Source organism: Pinus tabuliformis, chromosome 2_2 (genome assembly GCF_031772625.1).
Source record: "Pinus tabuliformis cultivar Carrire ecotype Pingquan chromosome 2_2, CPIR1, whole genome shotgun sequence".
NCBI classification, from domain to species: domain Eukaryota; kingdom Viridiplantae; phylum Streptophyta; class Pinopsida; order Pinales; family Pinaceae; genus Pinus; species Pinus tabuliformis.
This window is the reverse complement of record NC_142300.1, coordinates 348,778,077-348,799,788: the sequence shown is the minus strand read 5'-3', so window position 1 is coordinate 348,799,788 and position 21,712 is coordinate 348,778,077. Positions and strand designations below refer to the sequence as shown.

General features: G+C 39.9%; 1 protein-coding gene across 1 annotated transcript in view; it reads right to left on the bottom strand.

Annotated features, from left to right (window-relative positions):
• The window catches only part of MEE18 (maternal effect embryo arrest 18), a 433,784-nt gene that overhangs the window by 378,049 nt on the left and 34,023 nt on the right, over positions 1 to 21,712 (bottom strand). Inside the window, 3 exon segments of the mRNA XM_089404666.1 lie at positions 407 to 503; positions 12,718 to 12,850; positions 12,943 to 13,059. Coding sequence (XP_089260792.1) covers positions 407 to 503; positions 12,718 to 12,850; positions 12,943 to 13,059 — 347 coding nt within the window.

Here is a 21,712-nt window from a genome sequence, read left to right as displayed (position 1 = left end):
ACAACAGGTCAACATATACTCAATGGGATTTGAACCCTCATCTCGTGGGGTCGCCTCAACAAGAGCCGAGACGTCCTCTATGGGGTCGCGAAACTCATAAAAAAAAAAAAAAAAAAAAAAAAAAAAAAAAAAAACAATGTGCAACCTTCCTAAGTTCCCCTAGGTTTGCACTTTACTCAAGGGCTTTGTAACATTTGAATTGCAAGTTTGGGAGGTCACAAAAACAAATAGTAGCAATTGATAAATTTACTATTTCCAAAACAAATATCATCAATGTAACTAAAGAAAATCAACAATAGAATATGAAACTCTTCAATTAAATCTAACATTCTACAATCATGTATAAGAATGTACACAATTAGTTACTGATTTATCTATGAAAAGTAATAATGTTCAGAAATAGTACCTGATTTTGAAAATATACTAAAAAGGCACGAATAGTTTCCCTATAGGGCCTAGACACGCCATTCCAAAGTACATGCTCTCCTTCAACAATTTCATACCTAACAAAAACTCAATATGGTTCATGTATTCTCATCATAAAATAAAAGCTGAAATATTTAAGAGCTTAGAATATTTTTTCAAACATGAAAGAATTTCTAATAGTACTAAATCTCTTAATAGTAGATCATAAATAGCACCAAGTTCAAAAAAAACGACAAAAGGATTTATAAAGATAGCTTCACATAATTAAAAAGAGAACCAAAAAAATACATTAATAAAATGGCAGAACAATAACACTCAACCCACACACTGAAACCAAGGTTGAAAAATAATTATAGTAATCATTACCAGCAAGGAGTTGTATCAATGATGTGTGCCTAATGACTATTGCAAGTTATCCTACAAGAAACTAATTCCATATCAATGGCTTGAAAATTAGAAATCAAGGGGTGAAAGGACAGAAAAAATATCAAATCCTTACTGATTGGCACCCATTGTTGATGAGAGTAGCTCAGACAGGTACTTCTGCATAGGTCTCAAGTGTCTAGGCATGCAGAAGTCGCCTAATTGACCTTTAAACTTAGCAATTACGTTAATTATTAAACTAATTGACTTTTATAAGAAAAACAAAGGTAATATAATGAAATACGAAGGTTAATTGCATTGGTGAAATAGATGAAATTGGATGTTTGAATTTTTTATTCCACTGAAAATTAAAATTTTGTTTAACAGTTAGACTCCTAATAGAACATTTTTGTTCAAGAAGCTGAAAATTAGAAATCGGTAAGGAAATTTTAGTAGGAAATAATTTGTAATTAACTAGGGTTAGAAAATTCCACACAAAACATTGAAAAAGATCCTAGAGGGAATAGGGTTGGACAATTAGATGACTGGATTGAGCTTTGATCTGACAGACAGAAGAAATCAAAGGCTTGTTCCTTATCTTTTAGAGTAATCCTTCACTAGACTTGGGAGCAGAATAGCTAAAAATACAGAAGAAAACAATGCCCTCTTGAACTGTAACGTCCCTAACCAAAATATGCCAATAAATATTGCAAAAATTCTCTTACATACATTTTCACAAACACTTTGCATGAAAACATTTCTTCAAATACTTTGTTTGCAAAAAAGGCAACCTTTCTGGTAGAGACATTTGTTCAAACATTTTGCATGCATTCAAATCGAAAAACCCTTACTCAGGACATGAACAACAATAACTCAGCCAATTTATTTATTAATTTTGGAGCATGAAAGTACATGCCAATCACTTCATTGATACAAAATTTGGAACCTGAAAATTGCTCCAGCAAATGGCACTATTGGCTGAAGAATTTTGTTGAAGTAAATTACTCCAGAAATTTATTGATGCTACCCCTGTTGATTTGGGGTAACATCGGATGTACTCTAAGCCTCAAATTTTGCAGGGAGGCTTGGGCACATGTATTCCAAAGAACCCAGAAAGTGTTTTGGGAAATTCCACCCAGAAACGATTTATTAAGATAATTAATATTTTTAATGGAGTTCCTAAGTCTAAACTTAGAAAAATTAAAATATTAATGGGTATTAATCTAATTGTGGGTGTAACTTCTAGAAAAAGACGAAGATCAAGTCAAAACGATCTGAACATTTGATTAGAAGTTTATCTAGACAGTTGGTTGTCCAACAGAAAGATATAAGAAGGGGCTTGAGGGTCATTTGGAGAATACACCGAGAGAGATCAAGAGATCGAATTTCTGAAGTGAGAAGTTCTCAGGAGGAAATTTTGATCGAGTAGATTTCTTGCAATTGAGGAGCAAGGATAGTTGGGGTTGGAGTATCTTCTCCGGGACCCTGAATACTCAGTAGAGAGGCAGAGAAGCAACAGTGGAGACAGCGCAGACCCAAGAAGCATTGAGGTTGGGCCAAGAGGGCCCACATAGTGCTTGACGTAGATCCAGAAGGGCCAACGCAGAGGCAGAGCTGTCTTCCAGCAGAAGTCGAAATTTGTCGGGCAATTGCTAGATCAGCCGGGAAGGTTGACGTTAGAGCTCAAGGAGGCAAGGAGACCCAGCACAGAGCTAACGTAGAGCCTCAGAGAGCTCCACGCAGGTCCACGTAATTACTGAGAAGGGGCAGCGCAGTTGTAGCCGGCGAAAGTCATTTCAGCTGTCAGATCAGCCGAGATTTGCCGGGAAAAGTGAGGTAATCTCGCTAAGTTTTCTGCTAGTGTCTTTTTCTCTGTAATTTGATTGCCAGAAGGGCATCCAGAGTTTTATTCAAAATAACTGCTTAATAATAATAAACCCTCAGAGCTGCTACACCGGTTTTCCCGAATTGGGTTTTTCCGGGGACATTTGTCCAAAAATAACGGTGTCTATTGTGTTGTATTTTCTTTCTTGCTCAGTATCTTGTTTTCACTTATAATTTAATTAAGTGAAGGTTGCAGTAGTATTTACTTCAATATTTACGGTAGAACACAGTAAATAACTTGTATGGATTAACAAGTAGGAAAGGTAACATCAATTTGCTACAGTAGAGATTCATGTTGAGGAATTTTCACATGGTATCGAAGCTGCAGGTGAAGCAAGAAGAGCAAAGTCAGTAGATCCAAGCCGGGAGGGCAAATTTTTGAGGCAGTCTCTCTCCGAGTGAGTCGACAGAGAGGAGGACTTCCAGTTCGAATTTTTGTCGGGGCAAAGGGAGCTACGCTGAAGCCTCGGCGTGAGAGAGCTGGTGGGACGCAGATTTTCAGCAAGCAGATTGTTGGGCTGAAAAATGTCAAAAGAAAGAAGAGAAGCACTTTGAGGGAACTTTTCCTCAGAAGACTTCCAGCCGAGAAGTCTGTTTTCTCATTGGCTGAGTAGTAGCAGTGAGAAGTAGAGAGGGGATTTTCGACATTTTTGGCAGATATGGCAACCAATGGCTTGAGGGATCATGACATGTTGGACGCAGCATCCAACTACGTCATCTAAAAGGCTAGAATGTCTTTCTTTCTAGATGAGCATGCTCTCAAGACGTACGTCGACAGTGCGGTCGTTGAACTTGCGGATGCAGACCCGCTGAAGAAGGACAAAGCTGAGATGGCAAAGGCCAAGAGGATGATCCTGGATGGAGTCAAGGATCACGTGGTGTGCCACATTGCTAGCAGAGCGACTGCTAAGGTGATGTTGGATACTTTGGCCACGTTATATCAAGGATCTTCCGAGCAGTGGAAGATGTACTTGGAGCAGAAGCTAAGATCTGCTCAGATGCAGAAGGGAGAGCGTGTGAATCCATTCCTCACGAAGCTCAAGGAAACCCGTGATGAGTTGTCTGTTGCGGGGCATACACCTCAGGATTCAAAGTTGGTTAGACTGGCCCTCAATTTTGTCTCAGATGAGTGGCAAGTCTTTGTCCAGAGTATCCTGGGCAGAGCAGCATTGCCTAATTGGGATGAGATGTGGGCAGCTCTAAAACAAGAGGAGCTGAGGAGAGACCTGGTCAAGGTCAAACTTGATGGAAGCAGCAGCAGCAGTGGGTCGAAGCCCAAGGAGGAAGAGGATAATGCAGCCCACCTGGCAATAGGCCAGAACCTCGCCTGTCAAAGTGTGAGTTTGGGAAGACCTCTCTAGTTTATTTAGTTCACATAGTCGGTAATGGGCAATTGAAAATAGATCCCTCTAAAGTAGATGCAATTATGAAGTGACCTGAGCCCACAAATGTTACAGAGGTCCAAAGCTTTTTGGGTGCGGTACAGTATTGGAGAAGGTTCATTGCAAACTTCTTTGTTATCGCAGACCCCTTACACGCATTGACAAGTGTGAAGCAGACCTTTCAGTGGGGAGGAAAGCAACATAAATCCTTTGACACGCTAAAAGAGAAGATCAGCACAACACCAGTGCTAGCCTTACCAGACCTTCAGCAGCCTTTTGAGATTGAGACAGATGCCAGCAGATATGCCATGGGCGCTGTATTGATGCAACAAAGGAAACCTATATGTTACCATTCAGAGACTTTCTCCCAGGCTATTGTGAATTATCCCATGTATGACAGGGAGTTGTACGCCTTGGTTCAGAGTGTAAAGAAGTGGAAACACTACCTGATTGGCAAGGAGACCATCATCCATACAAATCATCAGCCCTTGTAGTACCTTCAGTCATAGACCAAGCTTCAACAAGCCCGTCATTTCAGATGGATGGGATTCCTCCAGCAGTTTCATCTGGTAATAAAATACAAGAAGGGCGCCAACAACAAAGTAGCAGATATGCTTTCTCGCCCTCCTATTTTTGCATCTATAGTTTTGCAAATGCTTCTTTATCGTTAGAAATTTATGCTGAACAATATGCTAACAATAATGATTTTAAAGAGATTTATGCAAAACTGACTCGTGGATCGCAGGTGGATAATTATTATTTGCAGGGAAAACTATTGTATCACCTTGGCAAACTATGTATACCCATTGATGAAAGGGTACATGTAATCCGAGAGGCTCATACCTCTCTTGTGTCTGGTCATTCTGAGGTTGAAAAAACTTTGTCATTTACATTGGTTTTGTTTTTGGCCTCATATGAAAAAATTATGACTCGTTTTGTAAAGGGTTGTGTTCTGTTCTGTTTCAAAGCCCTCTAATAGAAAACTTGGGCTCTACACACCACTCCCTATTCTGAGTCGACCATGGGAAAGTGTGTCCATGGATTTTGTAGGTGGTTTGCCTATGTCTAGGAAAGGTCACGACTATTTGTATGTCGTCGTGGATCGTTTTAGTAAAATGTGTATTTTAATGCCTTGTAAAAAGCAGGTCACTGCTAAGCAGACTACTTATCTTTTCTTTCAGCATGTCTGGGTCACTTTTGGGTTGCCCACATGACCAAAACTCTCGCTTTCTTGGAGAGTTCTAGACCAGCTTGTGGAGAATGATGGACACTAAGCTGAAAAGAAGTACGACATTTCATCCACAGATCGATGGGCAGATAGAGGTCGTCAACCGCACTGTGGTACACTTGTTACGAGGATATTGTGGAAAACATCCCAAGTTGTGGGATGAACAGCTTCCTTATGTGCAACATGCATATAATCGAGCAGCACATTCATCCACAGAGCTCATCGTTCGAGACATGTTTTGGTTATCTACCAAGGGATCCCTTAGACATGGTCTTTGGGAAAGATGAGGATGGCAATGGATGAGATGATAGGGACAAAGCACAGAATTTTATTCAACGAATACAGGTTATTCATCAGGCAGTACAAGAGCAGTTGGAGAAGAGTCAGGCTCGGTATAAAGCTCAACATGATAAGCACCGAGTTGACCATCAGTTTCAAGTTGGGGACAAGGTATGGCTCCATATCAGCAAGGATAGAATGAAGGGGGAAGGGAAGAAATTGAGACCCATTCAATATGGTCCCTTCACCATATTGGCAAAGATTGGAGACAATGTTTTTTGTCTTGACTTGCCCGCTTATATGCAAATGTACTCAGTAGTGAATGTTGAAAACCTGAAGCTTTATGAACCTCCATTGATTATGGATACTGAAGAGGTTGCACAGATTCCTACAGTGGACAATTTTGCACCAGAGTATCTAGACAAGTTACCCGAAGATATCATACTCAACAGGAAAACCAGAACTTTGGGACGGGGAGATGTAGAGTGAATTCATGTTGGCTTCAAAGGAATGCATCTGAGTAAAGCTCAATGGATGGAGAAAGAAAAGTGAGGGAGCAATTTCTTCACTTGCTAATTGACTGAAAGGGCTTTTGGCAGTCCAAAAGCTCTTAGTGGAGAGGATTGATCTAGGTGGATCTTTAAAAAGTACCAGTGGCATGGTAAAAAGGCTCAAAACTTAAAGTGGAAGAATCTGGATAATCTTGGCATCAGATCGAAGTGCTCGGCATCCCGATTCTAAGGATGTGAACGACACTCGAATCCGAGCTCACATGAAGAAGTTCGAGCAAGTCAAAGTTCAGGTTTGACTTGGACTAGTGGCAAGAGAAGGTGACATTGCAAAATTCTTCAACAAATGGGGAAATGCCAACTGGCAGGCCGCCATTGGTCCCGCATTTCGCAATTGCAGATCGGAAGAGGTCGGCGGTAAAGAATCAGCCCAAGCAAGATCAGGATTGCGATGCAATCGCACATCGCAAAGGGGAAGAGTTACAGAATCGGCCCCCCAACAACTAGGGATGCGATTGCGATATCGCAATCGCATATCGCACACGCCGCATTCACAAACTATAAGACCCGCCGATTGCAGTTTGCGATGGTTTTCGGATCCGATATATTATACATTGTGTTTAATAGCCCGTCGGGTCCGTCGTTATCACAGATCCCTTATCGCAAATGTTAGGCCTGTCCGCCAATTGAAAATGTCGATTGCGATTTGTGATAAGGCTATCTACGTCGATGGATTATTGTCGTTAAGAGGTTTTTTTCTATGTTTAAAGGTTGTTACCACGTACTATTCTAGGCCCAAGATCCTCTGGTGGAAACGAACCGTTGCTAAAATTGTCCTCTGTTGGAACTGCCCGCGATTGAGGAATCGGTCGATCAAGATTATATAATGGACGGTCCGCACAGGGAAAAAGGAAGAGACTGGCACGATAGTTTAGAACACATTGCATGTAGCAGTAACCTGACCTGGTAGCAGGCCAGAACCTCGCCTTGAGCAACAGGGAGGTTCCAAGAAGATGCAAAAGCTTCATTTCTCCGAATTGGGTGTTCGGATAGGCGATTTTGTACGATTTTTCCCCAAGATTTCAGTGGTATTGTCTGTTTCTGAAGTTGGGCTCTCCATTCTTCGTCCATCTTCCAGCTTATAGGTACAAGGATTGAAATTGAATGTTGCTTGAACTTTATCACTTTTTATGTCACTTAATGAAAAAAGGTCTCCCCACTATTGAGCAGGGCCCGTATACATAGTCCAAATTGGATGAACTTTGTAATCAAATCTCTGTGTCATGGTTTCATGCTTATCTTGTTATTTCCGCATTGTTTTATGTGCTTTTAAGTTCCATGGTTAATAAGCACTGTTACATGTAATTCTGATGCATCTATAAGTAAAAGATCTTGGATCAAGCAGTGAGAAGCAGAGAGGGGATTTTTGACATTTTTGGTAGATATGGCAACTAGTGGCATAAGGGATCAGGACAGGTTGGACGGAGCATCCAACTATGACATCTGGAAGGCTAGAATGTCTTTCCTTCTAGATGAGCATGCCCTCAAGAAGTACGTCGACAACGTGGTGGCTGAACCTGCAGATGCAGATCCACTGAAGAAGTACAAGGCTGAGATGGCAAAGGCCAAGAGGATGATCCTGGATGGAGTCAAGGATCACGTGGTGTGCCACATTGCTAGCAGAGCGACTGTTAAGGAGATGTGTGATGCTTTGGCCACATTATATCAAGGATCTTTCGAGAAGCGGAAAATGTACTTGGAGCAGAAGCTGAGATCTGCTCATATGCAGAAGGGAGAGCGTGTGGATCCATTCCTCACAAAGCTGAAGGAAACCCGTGATGAGTTGTCGATTGCGGGGCATACACCTCAGGATTCAAAGTTGGTTAGACTGGCCCTCAATTCTGTCTCAGATGAGTGGCAAGCCTTTGTCCAGAGTATCCTGGGCAGAGCAGCATTGCTTAATTGGGATGAGATGTGGGCAGCTCTGAAACAAGAGGAGCTGAGGAGAGACCTAGTCAAGGTCAAACTTGACGGAAGCAGTAGCAGCAGTGAGTCGAAGCCCAAGGAGGAGGAGGATAATGCAGCCCTTTGCATCAAAGGGACAACATGGGGAACAAAGACGAAAGAAGGACGTCTCAAAGGTGAAGTGTTTCAGATTTGGCGAGATGGGCCACTATGAATCCCAGTGTCCTTTGAAGAAAAAGGACAAGGATGAGAAGCACGATCCTAAGGTTGCAGCTGCGAAGATCAAACAGGAGGAGTTCGCCATAACAGCCGAGATACCTCCAGGAGGAAGGTGGGTTGATTTGGAGTTGTAGTCCGAAAGAGCTACAGATGGGCAGGATCCTTGAGGAGTCCACCTCTTGGATCAATACCTTGCTACGGGAGACCAGATCAGTAGTAGCAGGATGGACTAGTGTCGGTTGATGCCGAGGAATGTCAGGGAGACAGTTGCAGTGGCTAGGAGCGCCAGAGACTGAACAGCGCAGAGCAAAGTTGACAGCAGTGCAAATGGCATAGAGCAGAGGTCATCAGTAGCGCAGTAGATTCAGAGGGTCAGCACAGAGACTAGCAGCAATCAGTTCCAGCATTCAAGTGGTATCATACTGAACATAGCTACTTCAGTATTTTGGATGTGTTTCAGTTGCTTCTCTCAACAACTGAGTTGCAATACGGATGCAGTGTTAGCAGTGGCAGTGCTAGCAGCATAGCAGATGCAGCATTTGAGAGGGAGTTGTAGTACAGATGTAGTATTGGCAGTGGTAGTGTCATAGGCAACAATACAAATACAGCAACAGCGCGGTAGTTGGTGGACAACATGTCAGACATCAGCAGCACAGAGGACGATGCTTCAATGTCAGAGGCTAGAGCAGTATACAACAGCAGTATATTACTAGAGCACATTCCTCGCTAAGAGGGAGTGTTGATTTGGGGTAGCATCGGATGTGATCTAAGCCTCAAATTTTACAGGGAGGCTTGGTCTCATGTATTCCAAAGAACCCAGAAAGTGTTTTGGGAAATTTCACCCATAAACGATTTTATTAAGATAATTAATCTTTTTAATGGAGTTCCTAACTCTAAACTTAGAAAAATTAAAATATTAATGGGTATTAATCTAGTTGTACGTGTAACTTCTAGAAAAAGACGGAGATCAAGTCAAAACGATGTGAGACTTTGATTAGGAGTTAATCTAGGCCTTTGGTTGTTCAACAGAAAGATATAAGGGGCTTGAGGGTCATTTGGAAAATACACTGAGAGAGATCAAGAGATTGAATTTCTGAAGTGAGAAGTTCTCATGAGGAAATTTTGATCAAGTAGATTTCTTGTAGTTGAGGGGCAGGGATAGTTGGGGTTGGAGTATCTTTTCTGTGACCCCGAATACTCAGCAGATTGGCAAAGAAGCACCAATGGAGGCAGCGTAGACCCAGGAAGGATTGACGTTGGACCAGGAGGGCCAACGTAGTGCTTGGCGCATACCCAAGAAGGACTGACACTGGGCCAAGAGGACCAACGTAGTGTTTGACGCAGAGCCAGAAGGGCCAGCGCAGAGGCAGAGTTATCTTCCGGCAAAAGTCCGAAATTTGTCGGGGAGCAGTCGTATCAGCCGAGAAGGTTGACATCAGAGCTCCAAGAGGCAAGGAGACCTAGTGCAGAGCTAACGCAGAGCCTCAGAGAGCTCCACGCAGGCCCACGCAGTTACTGCGAAGGGGCAGCACAGTTGTAGCTGGGGATAGTCAGTTCAGTTGCCGGATCAGCCAAGATTTGCCGAGTGAAGTGAGGTAATCTCACTAAGTTTTCTGCTAGTGTCTTTTTCTATGTAACTAGATTGCCAGAAGGGCATCCAGAGTTGTATTCAAAACTACTGCTTAATAATAATAAACCCTCAGAGTTGTTGCACCGGTTTTCCCGCATTGGGTTTTTCCGGGGACATTTATCCAAAAATAACGGTGTCTATTGTGTTGTATTTTCTTTCTTGCTCAGTATCTTGTTTCCGCTTATAATTTAATTAAGTGAAGGCCGCAGTGGTATTTACTTCGATATTTACGGTAGAACATAGTAAATAACTTGTATGGATTAACAAGTAGGAGAAGTAACATCAGTTCGCTGCAATAGGGATTCTTGTTGAGGAAGTTTGACATGGTATCGGAGTTGCAGGTGAAGCAAGAAGAGTAGAGCCGGTAGATCCAACGCTGAGCAGAAGAAGGGAGTTTGAAAAAGCTGCAGGATGCAACATTGCGAAACCCCCAGAGGGCTGACGAAGTTCCAAGCCGGGAGGGCAGATTTTCGAGGCAGTCTCTCTCCAAGCCATTCAACGGAGAGAAGGACTTCCAATTCGAATTTTAAGCCTCAGCATCAGAGAGCTGGTGGGACGCAGATTTTCAACAAGCAGATTGTTGGGCTAAAAAACGTCAAAATTAAGAAGAGAAGCACCTTGAGGGAAATTTTCCTCAACAGACCTCCTGTTGAGAAGTTTGTTTTCTCATTGGCCGAGCAGCAGCAGTGAGAAGCAAAGTAGGGATTTTCGACATTTTTGGAAGATATAGCAACCAGTGGTTTGAGCGATCAGGACAGGTTGGACGAAGCATCCAACTACGTCATCTGGAAGGCTTTAATGTCTTTCCTTCTAGATGAGCATGCCCTCAAGATGTACGTCGACAGCGTGGTGGATGAACCTGCGGATGCAGATCCACTGAAGAAGTATAAGGCTGAGATGGCGAAGGGCAAGAGGATGATCTTGGATTGAGGGACAAAATGACTTCTTTCATTCCAAAATAAATTTCTTTACATGATACAAAAGCCCAAGAAGGGTCTAATAAATATGACAATGACTCCTTTGACTCTTGACAAAACCTAGAAGCCTTCAATGGAGGCTATGACCTAGAAAATAAATGTAAGAGCATGAAACCCATGCTTCAATAATATTTTTCATTTAGAATAAATTTTCTTTTGACAAATACAATTATGAAGACCGACACTAGTTACATTCTTCAACAAAAAGCCCTCAAATCAGTTGAGGGATGAGAGTTCTTAGGCGAATCTTTCAAGAGATAGGGCATGGTATGACAAAACAACTAAATACAGACTCTGACCGACAAGACCCAGGTCTAGGATACCTAATACAGGACCTCACATGGCTTTTACATGATTTTGACTTGTGACCTTGGGCTTACAATGGTGATGAATGTTGCACTGAAAAAGTATATGTACCCCTGCCAGCAAGAGGGGTAATACACCCTTTGAATCATCTCAACTTGCACTAAATCTCTTACATTCGTATTGGGCTTGAGACATCTCACAATCAACTCTCATTTCTACTTCAACATGTCCTACTTGGGCATCTTGGGACTTGGACTAGCAATGTTGTTCTTTGTGATTGTGGATCTTTATGAGATTCTTTCTTCTTGGGGAATTTTAGGACTTTCACCTTTGAGAGTGACTGAGCTTCTTAGGCTTAGGTTGAGATAGGGATTCCCCCAAGGCTAGGATTTCCTTAGCCTAAATAGTGAAGCAAGAACACCAAAGTGACAGCAGGTACGTTGCTTGATAGTACTCTTAGGCTCTCCCCGATAGAGGTTAGGACTTTTCGTTGTAAGAAGAGATTGAGAGATAACACTCCAAATTTTGAACAATTTTGAAGATTTCCTTTCAGACAATTACCTTACTTTTGTATTATTATGCTCACTGGTGCCACTGCAGCAACTTTCTAATACAAATATACCCATTCTTTTTTAAAATTTTAAAAATAAAATTAGTATACTGTATTATTTTGTCTTATTATAGTTATATAGAGTTAAGGATTAAGAAGAAGAAATATAATATATTGTATTATTTTATGTCTTATTTTATTTTATTTTGTTATAGGATTAAATTAAAAGAGAGTGTATAGGTTAAATTTAAAATGAGGAAAATCTACATGCTAAAAGAAAAAGAAAGATATATAAGTGACAAACAACAATCAAAGGGGAAAAGAAAAAGAAAAGGAGATAAAAAAATGTCAAATCTGAAACTACTTGTTGGGTAATGTCCGGAGACAATTCTGGCTGGCTTTCCAAGCATCATGTCTATTTAGGTTGTTTAGTCGTTTTTCAATCTCAATAGTTTCTCTGAATTTTCTGTTATAATGATGTACAATCCAGACCAAAATTTTGGCATCCACAATGCAAATATGATGCTTCACAAATTGACCCTAATGATGGACCACACTAGTCTGGCCTACAATGTCAATTCAAAACTCGTGATAGCTCTGAAAGCAACCACAAACAAAAATTGATGGTTTTGACTTATGAAGGAAGTGACCAACCCTGTAAATGTCTTCACGAAGTATACTGCTAAACCATTTATCAAGATCTCAAAATGAAGTAAACTATTTATTTATATGCTCTATTCAAAGAGGGAGATGTTCAACATCATATTCTTCCTTACAAAGGAAACGATCTGCACACCACTCCACATGTTGGTCCAACCACAACAGGAGGCCTTTTCTTAGTGTCATTTACATTTCAACTTGCTCCATTTCCATGTTTTCCGTCTTCTTAACCTACTTTTTCAGCTTAACTTGTACTAATTTAGTAACTGGAAAAGATATGCAATATAGGCAAATATAAAGGGATCACAGATATAACTAGGAGAGATTTCAACGACACACCACTCAGCCTTCGCTTGCAAGGGATCCAAAGATAAACGGTGACCAAGCAGCCTTCGAACTGCCAACGCTTCAGATGTACTTTCATCAGACAGTCTTAAGCATCTTGATCGAATGTCACCAACAGCCGGCCCCCCTAAAACACATCTGTCAAAATCAGAATCATTTTACAACAGACAGTAGAATATCTCATTAAACAAATTTATAAGATCCAGAGTTGTCACTAACCAAGCACACGAACTATTTCGGCAGTGCTTCCTCCATCATCCGAGACAGGAAGAACATGTGCAACACGAGTTGTCACCTTCTTCAGTTCTTCAACAACTCCATTGAATGCAGTTCCTCCTGATAAGTATTGAAAAAGCACCATATCAGTACATATTTAAAATGAATTATCAAGGCAAAAGTCTCTTTGCCAAATAAACAATTTCCCTTGGACCAATTCCACCTTGTCCTTACGAGATGGTAAGGGAAAAAGAATGTGTGTGTATACCAGTCAACCTCTACACAAGCTATTTTCACATACCATATCTCTCCAAACTGTTACTCAATTAGAACAGCTAAGGAAAAATGACTTGGGTAGGTATGCATATTGATAGTGGTACACATCTGACCATTAGAGAGTGTTATTTAATGACACAAAAGCCATTGAAACATCATGAAATCACTTCCGACTAATTGAAATAGATAAGTCACCAGCACACTTTCTGTTAAAATAGGCAAACAGCAAGAGCAGATCACGGAAAAGGCTTTTAGTTATATTGCACCTCATAGAAACACAAATCAATGATTTCATCTTTTGGGAGATTGTTTAAAATACCAATTTGAACTGCAATGTGGATATAACTGCTCTCTCTCACACACACACAACCTGCAAACATAAGTGCATGCACATATAAACACAAATTGAGATAGTTAGACCCAGAGCTCAAGCATAGTTCTGCACTTATTAGATGTCTGTTCTCTCTCAGTGGCTTGGGAGGTCCAGATTGGCCACGTGTAGCAAGGCATAATCATAGTGACCTAGGGCATGCTTCAGATAATCTGTCCTGACAAACAATTAAAGCCCAATACATCACCTACGCATGCTTTGAGGAGAGGGCAGGCCCTGTCCATGTGGGTGTCAACCATTTAGATACACATACATATACATAGACACACACGTACACACACACATCGTCTATAATCTATAATCTATTTTTATTTATCTATATATAATAAAAAAATATCCATTCTACATGCATACACAACATACGAGCCTCCCGTGGTTGAATTAGAGTAAATTTCAGAAGGGCATATTTCACTTGAAATTTGTCCCTCAAAAGAGGTATATACATGAATATACATATAGCCCAGTGGCTTAGTTCAAGTAGTTGAGTGCTTTGAGTTTTATGCAGAAGGCCTTGCCATCAATTCCCCTAGCTGGTTGGTTGCCTCTATTGTGTGCCTCACTCAATGCCCCTTCCAGGTCAGACACTGTAATTAGTGCCGACAGGTTTGCACTGGGCACCATTTGTGAATTACAACATGCATGATGACACTTTGAAAAAGCTTTTTGTTAAATTTCTAATAGCAGTCTAGATAAATTTTCTCTCAACAATTATATACTCCCAGAAATTTATTTTACTACCCAAATAATTTCTGAATTGTGGAAAAATAAAATCACTGGCATTTTAACTTCCAGAAATCAATATGCAGCAGAAAAATAAAAATAGAGAGACCAACCACATCACAACAACAAATGTACACATATAACAATTCTCCTTCATTCAAAAAATCGCAAGAAAATCTGGGTTTTGACCCACAGAGAAAATACACAGAAAAATGCAATAACTGGAACCTGTAACTCGGCCCCACTGAGAATAAATCGGCCCAACAAATTTTGGACCTCTGGAAATCAGCCTTTGAAGAAATTCGGCCTGGATAATTCGTCCAACCTCTCACCAGCAATTTTGCCCTGGACAAATTGGCCTCTTCAATTCGCAGCCTCCTTCACACTTCAGCAATTTGGCCTCCTCAATCTCCGAATCTCAGTGTCCTGGAAATACTCCTGAATCACCTTGCACTCTTCCTCTTTCTCCTCAGTCAAGATGAGCCTCTCTCTCTAGAGAAAATCGCTCTCTCCCTCTGAGAAAATGGCTTTCTCAAAATGCAGTCGCTGCCTTTTGGCTTGTGTCTTTACCTCTTTGTCTTTATGTCTTCACCTCTCCCTAAGTGATTGACAGTTGAGATTAGATCTCACCTCACTTGAGATCAATGGTTGAGATCATTTCTAAGTTGCTTAAATAATTAAATTATTTATCTTTAGTACATCTTAATAATCCACAATAATTAATTAATTTTAATTATTATACTTTTCCTAAGTTAAACTTCGAAAAGAAGTCATCAATCACTTACTCCACCAAGCAAGCACCTAAAGAGGCAATTAACCATCTCCTACATGCTAAGACACCAAGCTCATGTAAAAGACCTTCCGAAGCTAACACAAGCAGCAAGACTTGTAACAAACAGTAAAAATTATCAAAAGAACTATAAAAATGCTATTATTCAGCAATAGTGTTTTGTTTCTAAATGCATTGGCAATTAACCATCTCCTACATGCTAAGATACCAAGTTCATGTAAAAGACCTTCCTAAGTTACCACAAGCTTCCACACTTTTAACAAACAGTAAAAATTATCAAAAGAACTATAAAACTGCTATTCTTCAGCAATAGTCTTATTTCTAAATGCATCAAAAAGAGAGACAACCGTATAGGCTCTGCAAAAAACAAAATAAAACTGTCTTTTTCAGTTCCAGAAGCTTCTCCACAGAAACAGTTGCTGAATTTTGTAACTAGGTTCAGTCTTCATAATATTATGTAAAAAGTCAAAAGAAAAATTGTTTTTGTCTTGTCCCATTCAGACATTTAAAAGAAAAGAAAATTGAATTTTATAGTATGTTTATGTCTCTCCAAATGCCTAAGTTGGCCCTCCAAGAAGTCATGTCGGCCTGCTTATATGGACACCCTCTCGCTCCTGTTGAAGGCTATTAATAGACCACTCATCTCTCTCCAAAATACACCTTGCAAGAATATACATCTGTCGTAGCATATGAAGTCTGAGGCATAAAATACGAGCTTTTTGAAGCATATGTGCAAGATTATCTGAGGAACAATGCGAAGTAGAGAGAACATACATCCGTGAAATGATCTGAAGCAGAAGATGAAGTTTAGCCTTTATGGAACACAGAAGCAGACCTAATTGTGGACAGTTTGAGGCAGCTTATTTTAGAGATCTTGGAGGATTGACTTGGGATTTGGAGAATGGTCATCTAGTGGTCAGTTTGTCTGTGACTTGGATTTCTCTTATTGACAAAGATTCTATAAGGAAAAGATTGTTGGGTTTTCCCTTGTGGGTTTTGCCCCAGCCAATGGCCTAATTAACGGTGTATGTTGTCTTTTTGTGCACTGTACTTGTATAATTGCTTGATGACCTAATTGAATGAAGTAAATGCTAAAATAAAAACACATATAACAGTCACAAGTAATTATCATGATCACAAAATCTAGTTTGCAAACGAATTTCAAAATGGTATCAGAGCTAGAAGGAGTTGCAAAGCAGTCAACTGAGTTACATATCTAAGGTCCGAATTATCTCTGTGAAGAAGTCCGGAGGTTCTCAAGTTAAGTAACAAGTCCTCTCTGAAATTCAAGTCACCTCTGAAGTAATCCAAACTATCTAATGATGATCTGAATATTTGTGATAAATCTGAACCTTTGTGAAACAGTGACATGACCATGTCTCAAAGTCCGAAGTTTGTTGCATTGATTTGTGGAAGGAGTCTGAAGGTAGTTACGTAGTATAAGATTCTGAGCCTCTATACCCCTTAGGTAATAAGTCTGAGGATGAATCCATTGTCCGCGACATGAATTTTTATCTCTATGATATGATGGACATGACAGTTTTGCTTCTCTTATCCATGGTCAAAGTTATTAGGGAGCAAATCATAGCAAAAAAGATCTGTGACTATCTTCTTTATAGTATTTTTTCTGTGGAAGAGGCCGAGAAGTTGGAAACACTGAGAGGGGGGTGAATCAGTATTTATTATCAATTAGTATATTTTTAACTTCGCAGAGCAGTAATTGTTATTAGCATCAGATAAACATAAGAATTTACCAATACCATTCAACAATGCATAACAACAGATATAGTAGAGACAGAGATTTTTAGGTGGAAATTCCTCCGGGACAAAAACTACTAAACACTTCTTAGTATTTGTTTTTCAAAGATTTACATCAAGTTTTCAGCCCCTATGGAAGAAGGCTCCAACCTGTAGGATGCTCCAACACCCTGTTTACCAACTGCAACTCGGAGAACGCTCCAACACCCTGGTTTACAAGCTCCAACTTGAAAGATGCTCCAACGCCCTGTTTGTCAGCGGCAACTAAATGGACGCTCCAACGTCGTGTGCAGGCTCCAACTTGCCCTAGCACCACCCTGCCTCTAAAGTGTTCTTAGGCTCCAACCTGAAGGAGACTCCACTCTCCTGCCTTGCTCCACCCTACCACCATGATCAACCGGCGGACCACGTTTCATAATTTTCAAACTAGATCCACCTGTGCACGATATCAATACTGTAATACAAGAAACTATCAATCAATTCTGCCTCTGCTCAAACTGCACATCAAACCCTAGTTGTCAATGTCAATGCAGTATTTCAACTTCCACAGCTGAAACCCTAGCTCCACAATTGTAACCAACATTGTTCGTCATATAGATATATCTGTTAATAACTCTAGCAAAAGTATGTCCAATCCACTAACACAATGACTTGCACTGTCTCTACTCTGGCATCACAATCTTGTGACACTACTATTGCTAACACTGTTAACTTGTGCCCACGAGCACAACCCTAGGTGCCACCAATCTGTCTTGTGCCCAGCCTTACACTATCTCAATTGTTGCAACAAAATCATGCAACCCCCCTCTGTTGTCTCAAATCCTGACTGCTCAAACCAAAATTAACCCTGTAATGTTACTGTCACAACTAGCAAGCACAGTCATCAACTAGTTCAACAAGATTCGTCTCTGAGCTCTGATCTTAGTACTTCTTCCGCATCTCAATTTGAGTGAATAATGACTTCAGAAAGAAAATTAACCATAATAGATCATATGCCAATTTAAATGTTTTACAATTCACCAAATTGTGCAAAACATTCTACAAAATTATTCCTTCGAGGAAACCTCACCACAATTACTAATAATGCGACAAAATGAAAATTTCAAGGCAAAGGTAAAGTAAGGATGACCCAATATAATATACTATAAATCATACGCCCATGCTCAATATATGAATCCAATATTATATTGACTTCAAGTAAGCTGGCAGGTTAATATTTCGAGATGGACCAAAAACCTCAAACCATTTGCGCGGTGTTTCCTTGCTCTATATGGGCCAAAATAATTTACGTGTTTGTTCAATTAAATCACTCATCAATGAGTCTGTGGGAGTCAATTGAAATCAGTCACATTTCATTTCTGCAGTGAAACCCAAAATTAACAAGACATTAGGCTCTCTCAGTCATAGCTTGTGCACACGATTTCTAGTGACAAGGCATGTAGGTCCAATCCAGCAAACAATCCTTAATCAAGCCCAGTTAACGATTGTGTAGCAGATAAAGTGACTTAAAAAAATCTTGGGGCTTGAAGTTCATGAAACGCATCACTATAATTTCCAAGTCAAGAGTCATTATTCAAGAGCTCAACAATTCTCAGATCAGTACACTCGAAATGATAATATCCATGAAATAAGTCCGCACAGATCTTGAGTAAATAACCATACTTTTGATTGTGTTTTGTTGAAAAAGCAGCATCCAGAAACAGAGCAGTCTGAATTAGATTTTTGCAGACATGCCACACCAAAAAAAATGCAGAGGTATATACAAAGTTAGCCACAGAAGTGATCTTCACAAGAGTCGCAGATATGCCCTATGAGAGCCAAGAAAAACCAGAAGTTACCAACGAAATAATGAACAAGGATATCACTTGGTCAAAGCGCCATTCTTCACAAGCAACCAAGGCCGCAGGTAATTTAGGAGCAGAAATCTCCTTGTTTAGCCTAGAAACGAAGTTTCAATACACTTAGAAATATTGTCCTAAGAGAGCCAAGAAGTTCAGTTGGAGATGAGACTAGACTACTTTAGGATTTGTCTATTATTGACCATTCAAACAGCTGCAAGATAGGCCCAATGCATCCCATAAACCATATGCGAAAACCTAATTAAAGTCCAAGGGAAATTACCACAAATAAACCCCAAAAAACTTTGACCTCCTTAACGATATACAATTTCTCCACATGGTCAAATGAGCTAGTGGTCTTGTAACAACCAAAAATCAATCTTCGTTGGCTTGTAATGACAAACGCTTGCCTCAAAGTCTAATGGCCTAGAGGATCGAGACCTGTAAAAGGTAACCAACGAATCCCAGGTTGCAAGATCAAAAATAAAACCAGAAACCCTACCCTTCTTCGTTTGATGTAGCAATCCTCCTCAAAGGAGTGAGAATTTCAGAGGTTAATCACATAAGATATGTGTTCAATTCCATGCTTGAGAAAGGCTAATCGAGTACTCCTTTTATAGATGTTTGAGGGGCTTCAAATGAGGTAACTGACATAGTGATTCAAGAAGAAAGGCCATATTTAAAATTCAAATTTTGTTGGAGGAAAACCCCTTTTGTGGGAGGTGGTCTGCCTTTGAGAATCAGACATTTAATTTTTATTTTAAGTCTAAGGCACCCTCATGGCTTATGTATTAAAAATAACCTTTGAGATCCTCCAAAAATATTTTTCACTACAGATTAACGATGAAAAACCTAATTTCCTGATTTGTATAATATGTTGGCCAATGAGAGTGTGCCACTTCATCAATCTTTTAGGGTTTATGCCCACAAGTTGGGTTCTTTGCCTTTAAATAAGCATAACTCACAAACCGCGAGGGCTCTCGGGGCGCTCCACATATCAATAGAATTAGTGTGATGAGGAGAATCCAATAGCGGGGATCTCCAAGGCAAATTTAGTGATCTGCTTCTTCAAAAACCTCCAACAAGTGCGGAGTATGTCCATTGTCCAAGGAATCCAAACCCTAGAGCTAGGGTTTCCAGCCATCCTTCCAATGGAGCTTCCAACTAATTTTCATATCTGCTTCGCTCAAGAATTGAGTATAGTCGGAGATGACATCTAGCCTTAGGGTTTTGGGAGGACATGTTTGAGGTATGTGATATGTTATTATTTTGGCCCCTTTTGTATGGTCTTCTATCACTGCCTGCCCTAATCAAGACTCTAGTTTCCATACACAGAATTTCACATCCTCATCTTCAAAATTATCCATATTCATATCAGTTACAGTCAACTTTCCATGGCTTCTATAGGAGGCACCCATGAAGGCTAAGTTCTTTAAAAGTTCACATCCCAGAGCACTAGCACCCACAATAAGTATTTTTGAATCTTGCAATTTCTCCTATATTTGTTTTCCAAATACAAAAATTTGGGAATCGTAACGACAATTCAATGGCGCCACATCCTTTGGCTCTAGGAGTTCTACAGGAAGAGATTCCAACGAATCGAAATAGAAGAACTGAAAAAGTGGATGAAACTTGCCAAAACAAGTTTTAACAACCTCCTGCCCAACAATTCCACCAAACATGGCTTCCATGGGATTCAACACTGCACGGGAACCACTAGCAAAATGCTTGAGCACATTTACATTTTTATCAATCTCATTGACATCCAACTTAATCAAGTTGTTGTCACTGTAATTTAAAGCCTTTGCCACATCAATGAATCTACTGGCATCTTCCTCTGAAGCAGCAAAAGGGAAATTCCCAAATTGATGAACAAATTTATCTAGAGCTCAGAAGGCCAGGTGCAAAAGTGGAGGGCGGTCAATATTGGAAAAATCAGTGAGAAGAAATTCACTGGGATTTTCAAGTGCTTTCACCACTGAAGCAACAAAACTGGATTTTTAAATAGCCCAAAAATTTTGGGCAAAACTATCTCCAACAATCTCCTGGGACCGTAGACCTATAACCTGCACATCACAATACAACTATTGAGAGCATGTGAACTGGGCATACTTTTATTGCCCATGCTTTTCATCAAATTAATAATCCATACAGAAAAGTAAATCTATACTAAGATAGTAAGATGCAAGTCTAAATGCAACTACTCTAGCATGAGAACATGATATGATGATGTTAGCTAGGCAAACATAAAATACAATGCACCAACACTAACATGCATTACATGTAAGATCAAGTATCTGTTATGGATAAAATATATATGTAAATAATATAAATAATAATTAATTAACCAATCATTAGTATTGAAGAGGTATGTCTCTAAAGACATGACTATTGCGAAGGGGTGCTTGCCTAGGTATATAAGCAGGGCCTCACCCTCATTTGTAATCATCATCTCTTGTATTCAAATATTTGTATATATAATATAGTGTCTTATCATGGATATTTTTATATACCAAATCTTTTGAATATTTTGTTGCGTGTACGAACTTTGTTCGTTACATTGGTATCAGAGCATTCCTCTGAGTATACGAACCTTGTTCATTACATTGGTATCAGAGCATTCCTCTGAGTATACGAACCTTGTTCATTACATTGGTATCACAGCATTCCTCTGTGTATACGAACCTTGTTCGTTACAATGGTATCAGAGCATTCCTCTGAGTATACGAACCTTGTTCGTTACATTGGTATCAGAGCCACGTTCTTCGATCATCGGCTTTTGGCCATCAACTTTTCGCCAACCTTGTTGCCGTTGCAATACAAACATTTCGCTACATAGTTGGAGGTTCTCCATTTTGTTGGACTCGCTTACATGCCTTTGGCCATTGGAAAAAAAAATTATATATAATAAAAAAATTATAAAAAAAAAGAAATAAATAAATCAGAGGAAAGAAAAAGGGAAGTCAATATATATATATATATAGGGAAAAACTACATGTA